This window comes from Mesoplodon bidens, assembly GCF_964165515.1.
Source record: "Mesoplodon bidens genome assembly, chromosome: X".
NCBI lineage: Eukaryota > Metazoa > Chordata > Mammalia > Artiodactyla > Ziphiidae > Mesoplodon > Mesoplodon bidens.
In genome coordinates, this window is record NC_138163.1 from 67,516,692 (window position 1) to 67,527,702 (window position 11,011).

Genomic DNA, 11,011 nt, shown 5'->3' on the forward strand with positions numbered 1-11,011 from the left:
ATACCAAAGCACAAGCAACAAAAATGAAAATAGACTCATGGGAATACATCAAACTAAAAGTACATAAAATAGCAAAGGAAACAATCAATACTCAAAAGGCAACATATGGAATGGAAGAAAATATTTATAAATCATCTATCAGATAAGGGTTAATATCTAAAATATGTAAGGGGCTCACACGATTCAATAGCAAAGAAACAAATAATCTGATTTAAAAATGGGCAAAGAAATAGACATTTCTTCAAAGAAGACATACAAATGGCCAACAGGTATACAAAAAGGTGCTCAACATCACTAATCATCAGGGAAATACAAATCAAACCCACAGTGAGATATCATCTCAAATCTGTTAAAAACACTATTATAAGCACAACAACAACTACAACAAAAAAATGACAACAAGTGTTGGCGAGGATGTGGAGAAATCAGAACCTTTGTACAATGTTGATGGGAATGTAAAATGGTGCCGCTGTGAAGGAAATCAGTTTGGAACATCCCCCAAAAATTAAAAATGGAACTACCACAGGATTCAGCAACCACACTTCTGGGTATATATCTTAAAAAAAATGAAATCAGTTTCTTGAGGAGATATTTTCACTGCCATGTTCATTGCATCATTAGTCACAATATCCAAGACATGGAAACAGCCTAAGTTTCCATTAACAGATGGATGCATAAAGACAATGTGGTATATACATACAATAGAGTATTATTCACCTTACAGAAATCCTGCCTTTATACAACAACATCGGTGAACCTGGAGAACATCATGCTAAGTGAAATAATCCAGTCACAGAAGGACAAATGCTGTATTATTTCATTTATATAAAGTACATAAAATAATCCAACTCATAAAAACAGAGAGTAGAATTGTGGTTTCTGGGGACTGGGGGTGAGTGGGAAATGGAGAGTTGTTGTTGAATGGATGGAGTTTCAATTATACAACTTGAATAGGTTCTAGAGATCTGCTCTACAACTTTGTGTCTATACTCTATTGTGTACTTAAAATTTTGTTGAGAGGATAGAACTCAATTTAAGTGTTCTTGCCACAATAAAAATAAAGCTAAAAAGATATTTTTGAGAATTAAAAATCACTTATTCATATGTTTAGTGAACTGTTCAGAGTCCTGGAATCCCATTCAACTAGACCATGACCTAAAAAAAAAAAAGCACTCATACTTTTTAAAATCTAAACATCCTAAATGGATATTCCACATGTCAAGTCCTATATTTTCTATTTTTTCTCACCACATTTTTTCCCTTAAAGCATTATATCTATTAACATGCTTTCTTTGCTACCATTTATTACTTTGTTTTTCTTGTGTAATGGAATGTTGGAGAATCTGAGGAAAGCAAGTGGAACTTCTCCCTAAAATTATTGACAGACACAATTTTGGTTTTTTGTTTTTTTTGTTTTTTTTTTTGGTACACGGGCCTCTCACTGTTGTGGCCTCTCCCGTTGTGGAGCCCAGGCTCCGGACACGCAGGCTCAGTGGCCATGGCTCATGGGCCCAGCCGCTCTGCAGCATGTGGGATCTTCCTGGACCAGGGCACGAACCCGTGTCCCCTTCATCGGCAGGTGGCCTCTCAACCACTGCCCCACCAGGGAAGCCCATAGACACAAAATATTTTAATAAATTCTTGGAGGTTAAAAATCCCAGACCTCTAAGATAAAGTCCAGATAGTCCTTATCTGTCTTTTAAGATCTTCCATAATCTATGCCTGACCTTCCTTTCTTGCTTAACTTTGTACTATTCTCCAATGTATATCATTCACTTCAGTCAAACTGAAATCTTCCATTTAAGCACACCTTTTATTTCTATGTTTCAGTGCCATTTTCAAGGTACTGTATTTGTCCTCCTACCTAGAATTCATTCTTCCCCATATCTGTATCAAAACGCTATCCATCCTTAAGATTGATCTCAAATCATGCTCCTCCATGAAGCATTCTAAGATTGCTCTGGTCAGAAGAATTATTTCTTGTCTTTGAATGCCTAGCAGTTTCAATGACTAAGCAACTTAAACTGTTTTTCCAATGCAGTCTTTTTTTATTGCCATAAACATTGCAAGTGGATGCACTTTATCTCCCCAACAGTATTTTAAGTCTCAAGTGGGAATCAACATCTATTATTTATCTTTCATCTTTAAAGTGCCTAAGAAAACATAATGCCTACAATTGGGATTCAATAAACACTTGCTGAATGGCAGAAACAAATGAATATCAACATCTTATTTAAGCAATTGGCTCGTTGAATGTTACAACAGAATTCAGACTAAATTAAAGAGCTGCCTAAAGTGTTATGTGACAGTCTGTTACACATGCAATTGTTTATTAGTATTGTTATAGACAATGTAATCAACATTAGCCAAAAAAGGACATCTAAATGTCACTGTGTTGAAGCAATCTAGTTATACAGGGAAAGTGTGGACAAAAGACTCAACAGTTCACTTCTATTGAGTGAGTTGAAAGTGGAATGACCAAGAACCAATCACATGTTAAAGACCTGCCGAAAACACTTGCAAGGTGTATAGTATGGCTCCTGAAGAAGCAATAGCAATACACAGTGTGTAAGAAGGGCAACAGGTCTACATTCTGTACAATAGCATTTTAAAGCATGAAAAGGACAAGCCACTTTGACTAGCAGTAACTTGCTAAGAAAAGTTAACCAGGAGTAAAAAAGCATTAACTTTTGATAGTTTCAATAAACATGATTGCTGGTATTGCTCTCCTCCAGTGCAAATGCTAGTGATATGTTAGCATTATATCTATATATTGATTTGGGAAATAATTATTTTACAGTGTTTTCAGAGTAAAACCTTATGTTGAATAAAATTTCAGTAATACTTTTTCTATCCTAAAACATCAGATAATGAAAACTATTTGGTTTTGATTTTCTCACTTTTAGTTACATTTTCTTAGATAGTTCTTTTTAAGTCTATTTACAAAATCTTATTTCTCAACCACTGGGATACACATTTTCCAATCTCTTTAGTGAAATTTTAATCTTAATGGAATGGAATCACCACGAATAAAATATACTCAATGGCTGAATTTTTCATTTTAGCATGGAGTAATAAAGATTTTTATATAAAGGAGCTCATTTTATATGTGCCATTGTTTTCGTCTTAAGAGATAAACCACAGACAGTAATATGAAGAAATAGAAAAAAAGTGGCAGGCCATATTTTCATTTGAAAGCTCCAATAAATATATACCACTTCATTAGTAACCACAGTGTTCTGGAGTGATTAAATAAAAATGAGTTTATTTATACCCAACTATGACGTTATTAATTGCTATGCCCTTAAAAGTCAGTCCAAACCAAATGATAGAATCAATATCATGGGGATAGGAATTGAAATTGCATGTAGTTTTTAGTTGTTAACAGAACTTTAACTGATTTTCCTAAGATTGCCCTTAGGATAAAATCTTGTTGCTAATGTATAAGATTTTTGCATGGAGGAGGTAACAGCCCACTGATTTTGATTTGGTATCCTTCTATTCAGTTGCCAAAGAACAAAAATAAGCAAAACTAACAAATAACAACATGTACTCAATCCTTAAAATTGGGTGGTCTTCTAGTATTGATTTACTAAATCTATTTACTAAGATAGCCTTTGCTAAAATATTGTATATTTTTAAAGAAAAATTGTGATAGTATAATGATAGTATAGGGATTTCCTCTAAACCCCACATCCAATTTCCCCTATTATCAATATCTTATACTAGTCTGGCACATTTGTTACCATTAATTGACCAATTTTGATACATCATTATTAATTAAATCCATTCTTTATTCAGATGTCCTCAGTCTTTACCTAAAGTCCTTTTTCTTTTCCATATCGCATTTATTCATCATGTCTTCTTAGGCACTTCTTGGTTGTGAGAGTTTCTCAGATTTTCATTGTTTTTGATGACATTTACAGCTTGAAGATTAAACACCAGACATTTTGAAAAATGTCCTCCTATTTGGATTTGTCTGATGGTTTTCTCATGATTAGATTGGCATGGGGGCGATGGGTTTTATGGCAGTAGAAGACAGAAATAAAGTGCCATTCTCATCACACCATATCAAGTATATATACTGTCAACACTACAGAGCAGTTTTGATGTTAGCCTTGATTACCTGGCTGAGAGAGTATTCTTCAGGTTTCTCCTCTGTAAATATACTCTTCCCCCACCACACTTCCATGGTATACTCACTCTTTGAAAAGAAGTCACTATGTGTAGCCCACACTTAAGGTACAGTGTTCAGCTCCACCTCTTTGAGGACAGAGTATGTACATAAATTATTTGGAATTCTTCTGCACCAGAGATTTGTTTTTTCTGTCTTATTTATTTAATCATTGATTTATATCAATACAGAATTAAATGTTTATTTTTTACTTAGGTTTATAATACTTTTTGTTTGTTTGTTTGCTAATATTTTTTCCATCTTTGGCCATTAGGAGCTTTTTCAGTTGGCTCCTGTGTCCCTTTGACATACCCCCATGATTACTTTTTTGAGGACTTTCTACTTTATGGCACAAGATATTCCAGATTCATCTTGAAGAATATTGACTTATGTTTCTTTATTAAGGATCCAGTGTTCCCCAGTCCTCCACCTCAATTTTAGTTTTTCATCTCCTTCAAATATAAGAATTTCACACTGATATACATATATACATACACACATATACATGTATACATATGTGTGCATGTATGTGCATGTGTGTATATGTGCATATATATAACATTGAAACTAGTTTTTACTTATAAGGTCATAGGAAAGAAATCAAAAAGATTAGTATTAAGGGGCAGATGTCTTACAAAAATCAGAAAGGAGATATACAAGTTTAAAAAATAAACTTTAAAGTACTAAGTGATTGAGTGTTTAAGCAATGTGTAACAGGTCAATGCAAGTAATATGCTGCTTCTGAAGTCACATATTAAGTAGTACCACATACTTTAAGTTCTTTATTTATATTTCCAAATTCAGAAGAAAAATGATTTTTGTCTTTCAAATATCAGAAATAACTATAGGTGCTTAATCATAATACTTAAAGAAACATGGCCCTAACATATTGCCAGATGCCTAGATGGAAAGGAGTCCAAATTTTCTCAAATATTAAATATACTTCAATTAATGTTAGCTTAAATATATATGCAATACTGCAATGTTAAGAGTAAGTTGTGAGGACCATGGTACCTCACTCTCAGGAAAGAGGCTGTGAGTAGCAAGGATTTAAAATCAATCAACATAAGTTCCATTAGGAATTAGGAATGTTAGGAATCATTTCACTAAGTTTAAATTATATGTTAAAATATTCTAAATTTAGTAAAGCAATTGAATAACTTATGTAGTTTTATATGGTACATTTTAACCCATTGACAAAAGGATTTAACCTTAAATTTTCTATAAACAACAATAAAACTGTAGTTAGCTCCTTATTCTTTCCTTTGAAGTAACAGTTTCTACTGAATAATGCAGTGTAAAATTAAGTAACACAGGCCTAGTTCTGAACTTTAGAAGACCACATTATTTTTGCCTTGTAAGAAGATAAGCAACAACAACAGATATCCAACAAAATAATACCCAGAGAAAGATGTGAATGTTACATTTATATTCAAAAATTTTCCTTGGGAACATGAGAAAATATATGTAAAATATTTAGTGCCTGGAACATAGTAAAGGTCTACAAAATGTACTTATTATTTTTAATGTTGTATTATTATTGTTACTTTTCCAAAATCATCTGCTACCACTTTCCAAAATCATCTGCAACCACTCTCCCCTTTGAAAACCCTACTCGAGCTGCACTAGCCTCCTTGTGTTTAAACATATCAAGCACACTCTCATCTCAGGGCTCTTGAAATTTCTGTTCTGTCTTCCTGGAAAGTGTTCCCTGTAAATACCCAGGTACCTTACTTCCTACTTTATGAGAAAATATATTACAATAAGCTTCATTATTTAAGATTTCTCATGCATAAATATTTCCCAAGCATATTCCATATCACAGATGGATCTGTGTTGAGGATGAAGACGCACAATACATTTGGCCTTATCTGAATTGTTTTGTTAAGAAAGCAAATACACCATCATGTGTCCATTTTCACAAAGGACACAGGGGCCACTGTACATGAGGCATATGGTCTGCTGGCTGAATAGCCAGAACCTCAGAGGACAAAATGGCACCATGGTTAACAGGATAGCTGGAAAGTCTCCTCTGTGACCATGGAATATGCATGTGATCTTAAAGTCACTATAGTAAACAACAAGTCAGGACATACTTTTGAATTCACTAGTTAAGGGTGTTTAGAACATTTATCAATGGACTGTGTGGGGACATGTGACATTGATATGAATAGAAAAAATATGGATGGAGGTTAGGGGTTCCCCTGTAGCACAGCAGCAGTAACCTTTCATTTGTTTGAATTTTTGAGTCAGACATCCTCATGGCTGCCTCTTCATTTAGATGGCTTCACTTCATTTAGATCTCTGCTCAAATGTTACCTCATCAGAAAGGCCTTCCCTATCTGAAGGAGTATCCCTTTTTCACTTATTCCCTCTAATTATTATTTCTTCATACTACTTATCACCATTTAAGTACTATATTTTGGTTTATTTTTATTATCTCTCTCTCCCCATTAGAATGTATACTTTATGAAAACAGGTTCTCTGTTTTGATCCTGTTTCATCCCCAGTACCTAGAACTGTGCCTGACACCCAATGGTGCTCAATATTTGTGGAATGAATTATTAATTAATTCTAAGTCTTATTCATCCATTCCCCCCTTCTTCGGGATATCAAAGTATATAGTGCCAGCTGCTCTTTTTTTTTCTAGGCAAGCTCACTTGAAAATTGAAAAGGTCTCAAATGGAGGGAATTTGGAGTCTTGTCTAATGGTGCAATACTGGCAAAGATATACAAAATCATATATCATACAATTAGTAATTTATGCAAAAACCAAAAGGCCCAACAGGTAGTATGAGGGTATTATCCCCATTCCTGCTAATTCCTTAAAACTAAACACCCCTGTGAATCTTCAGCTTTGCACTGGGGCATGTTGTTCTAGGCCCATACACAGATCATCAGCATTTTATTCAATGTTCTCAAGCGCAATGAGGAAATAACCGCATTTGTCTTGGCAAATGCAGTTTACCACTTTATACACCTGGGTACTTAGGCAATCATCTCTTTATAAGCAGTTAATATATATCTATATATATCTATAAATATCTATCTATATATAGATATATAATCTTATAACTAAATATTCTGTAATATAAAGGCATAATCATAATACACTTAAATATTCTGATTTTTGGAATTCTAGGGATGAAATAAAGAAAAAAAAAGGACATTGAGCAAGGTCATTATTGGGAAGCAAAGATGCAGAGTTAGTAGGTAACTAGGACAAAAAGAAAATGATAACTGATTCCAGGTCTCTGATGACAGGCATACTGATATGTGCATACTCACAGTGTGGGATCATGATACAGAGTTGCTCATAAATGAAGTACATACTATACTTCAATTACACAGGAATGTATTGGGGTTTCTAAATCTCATAAAAACATATTAATATAACTTTAATACCTTGACTTTACTATCTGTTTTAGTAATAATGGTAGTTTATTCAACTATATTACATGTTAGTAATTTAGTCCATTCTCTATTAATGCCCTGCAATATTTGTAGGAAGCAGGATGGCTTAAAGACCTTTATTTTGCCCCAAGTGTTAGAGCCCTTCTCGTGTTCTCCACACTGACTGCCGTTTTTGTTTGTTTGTTTGTTTGTTTGTTTTTAACCACAAGAGTTCTATTGAGGGGAATAACAGGTTGCTGCCAACTTCGCAGGATTTTTTCCTCCTGCTTCTCAATTTTGTTGAAAAAGAGAGGCATTAGAAAAACGGGGCATGGGCTTCCCTGGTGGCGCACTGGTTGGGAGTCCGCCTGCCGATGCAGGGGGCGCTGGTTCGTGCCCCGGTCCGGAAGGGTCCCACGTGCCGCGGAGCGGCTGGGCCCGTGGGCCATGGCCGCTGGGCCTGCGTGTCCGGAGCCTGTGCTCCGCAACGGGGGGGCCGCGACAGTGAGAGGCCCGCGTACAGCAAAAAAAAAAAAAAAAAAAAAAAAAAAAAGAAAAACGGGGCATAAGAGAGTTCCTTATCAAACTCTCTTTACCCAAGATGAAACAATTCAGAATGGGTAATGATAGATTAATAAACCATCATATTTCAATTAATAAGGTCCTCAATTTACCCCTTCTCTCCTGCTTAAAATATCCTTGACACATCTATAAAACCACTTCCTGTATTTCTTTTAAGAAAATATTAACTTTCTACTGTAACCATATGATATTTAACAGAAAATGTTTTAGAACATGAACACTATCAAGAATAAAATAAAAAGAGAAATATATTTTAAAAATATTACTTGGTGACACTTTATATTTGACATTTTATCTGGAATTTTCATTCAACAACTAATTTACTGTAAATACATTCTCATGCTGGAAAATCAGTTTAGGGATCCTCAAAGAATTTTGTCAGAAAGTCACAGTGGATAATTTAAATTACTCTACAACAGAGTCAAATGTGCTTAATATTAACTTCTAAATTCAGCAGTTTTTAAAATTGTTGTTCATGGTGAGGGGAAATAATTTGAAAACCTGCTGAATCTAAAGCATTGATTATGTATTACTCTGAAATCCAAGTATTTGTACTAAATACAACCTGCAATCCCAAAAGTTATATAGCATTTTCTGGAGTAATCACAAAAATATTTAGGAAAATTCTTACATACACATTTTATTTCTTAAGACATCTGTATCACCATCTATTATTATACTTAAATTCATTTCAAAAATAATTTCATTATTTACATTTCATACAGAAAGACTGAGTTTGTATAAAGGTATCATTTTGCACAGTTGTTTTGTCTTTTGCCATAATGTTGTTATGCTGTTTTTTCTATTGATTATGTTTTGAAATTATGGAAGCAAGGAACTGTCAGGTAGATATATTGCAAAAACATATCTAGAAGCAAATTTGCCAGTCCTTCTCCTCTAAACTTATGTAGAGACACACTATACCAAATATCCAGATTTCTAAATAAGTTAGCATACCTTCATGTTGAACTGATATAAAATTTGAGGCATTTCAAAAATACCTTTTTCTGTAGCTCTTTTACACTTTAATTAATTACCAAAATCGTTAATTGTGTCTACAATATGTTGGGGAAATAAAATCTGATAATGAAAAAAGAAAAAAAAGTAAAGATCTACTAGATTAAGTTATGTTAGACAATATTAGAAGAGGGAATATAATTTACTTCCACTCAAATAATTCTGGTGGACAGAAAAATAAAGTCAAATATTTTATGAGCTATACTTAAACTATACTTTATTATCACTTCTTATTCAATTTTAATATTCTGAAACACCTGACATGTCCCATTTCCTACTTTAAGATCTCACTGCTGTAAGCAACATTTCGTTACTTGCGTTATGCAAAATATTTTCATAATTGCAAACTGGCTATGAAACTAACACAACCTGAAAGAAATCTCAAATGCCAAAGGAAACTGTTCTGTACTCTCACATAAAGATAACATTTATCAAATGTCAGTATAGCAACCACGTACTAAGGAATAGATCAGGATGTGCTGAGCAGTCAGAGCTTTTATTTTGTCAGAGTTGGCCTGACAAAGTCAGAAATAGTTCTACATAATTCATCACACTTGTACAAAACATCATAACTATTTGAACATTCAAGCCATAGAGGATATATACAGAAAATTAGCAATTATAATAAACATCTCTTAGAACTGAAACAGTATTCTTAATGGAATCGGAATGGAATAGGAAAAGTAAACTCACAACTCTAAAGCATATATCCCATTAATTATCAAAATGAATGTATTATTAATATTTTCCTTTATAGACTTAGAGGAGGGGGTTACTTGGAGACCCTGATTGGCTGCATACAAATTCAGAGATTATTATAACACTTTTATTTAAACATTAAATGAGAGTTTTAGAGGATAAGTTAACCTAAGCTATGACTTTGTTGTTACGTTTTCGAAAACTCCTACCTTGCTGTAGAATCTTCTGTATTGTCATCAGCCATCATCTCCAAATCTTGTGAGTGTTTCTCACAAGCTTCTTTGAACAAATTCTCCTCTGGAACTGCTTTAGGAGTATCTTCATTTGCTCGAAGATGTTCTATCAGGTTTTGTGAGTGACAATTCTGAAGGGCTCTTTGATGGGCAGGGGCCGATCCTGGCAATGGTGTCAGTATGTTGTGGTGGACAGGACTATTGCTTTTCTTCAGTCCATTTCTGTCCCGAGAGTGGTTCTTCAACCTGCCCTGAACCGGGGTCCCTCTATGCTCATATCCTTCCTGCTGAAGGCAGTTTCCAGTGTTGGGCGAACCTTGAGAAGGATGACTAAACCACCTCCAGCGTAGCCTTAGGATCTGTTTCACATCAAACTCTTTCTTGCCAGACACTGACATCGTTGCAGGAGGAAAGACAAAAGCCTTCTCTCACAGAAAGGAAACAGCCTTTGTTATCTCTTGTTTCTCTGCCTCTTCTGTAGGACTAACAAAAGCACAAGTGCCGAGAGCAGTCTTTCTTGCTCTCCCCTCCCCCGCTGTCTGTGGTACACTGTGAATACTTCTAGCTTTCCATCTGAAGCAGAAAGCTGCAGCTAACAGTGTAGGTGGGAACCCATACTGACAGGATGATGAGGTCAGACCTTAAACAAGTAAATCAGCTTAGCACAGGAAAGCAGCTACCACAACACACTCCAGCTGCTAGATTTGCACGCTCCCAGCCCTCCCGCCTGGGCTTGCAAATATCTAACCCAGATCCTTCCTAACTCAAGTACAGTAGCTTCAGCCTTTAAATCCAAGCAAGTGAGCAAAAGCAAAGTGTTTAAACTCACTTCCTTCTAGATCCCACTTACCCCATCCCCTGCCAGATTTCATTTCCTGGCAACCCACTTTTAAAAATGTGCTACTTTGTCCTA

General features: G+C 34.8%; 1 protein-coding gene across 3 annotated transcripts in view; it reads right to left on the reverse strand.

The window, feature by feature from the left end:
* KLHL4 (kelch like family member 4) overlaps window positions 1–10,625 on the reverse strand; it is a 116,403-nt gene extending 105,778 nt beyond the window's left edge. For all 3 annotated transcript variants that reach the window (XM_081222733.1, XM_081222732.1, XM_081222731.1), the window contains exon 1: window positions 10,075–10,625. In XM_081222733.1, the coding sequence (XP_081078859.1) occupies window positions 10,075–10,496 (422 nt within the window). In that variant the 5' untranslated portion in view covers window positions 10,497–10,625. The remainder of the gene's footprint in view (window positions 1–10,074) is intronic.
* Between the last annotated feature and the right edge of the window lie 386 nt (window positions 10,626–11,011).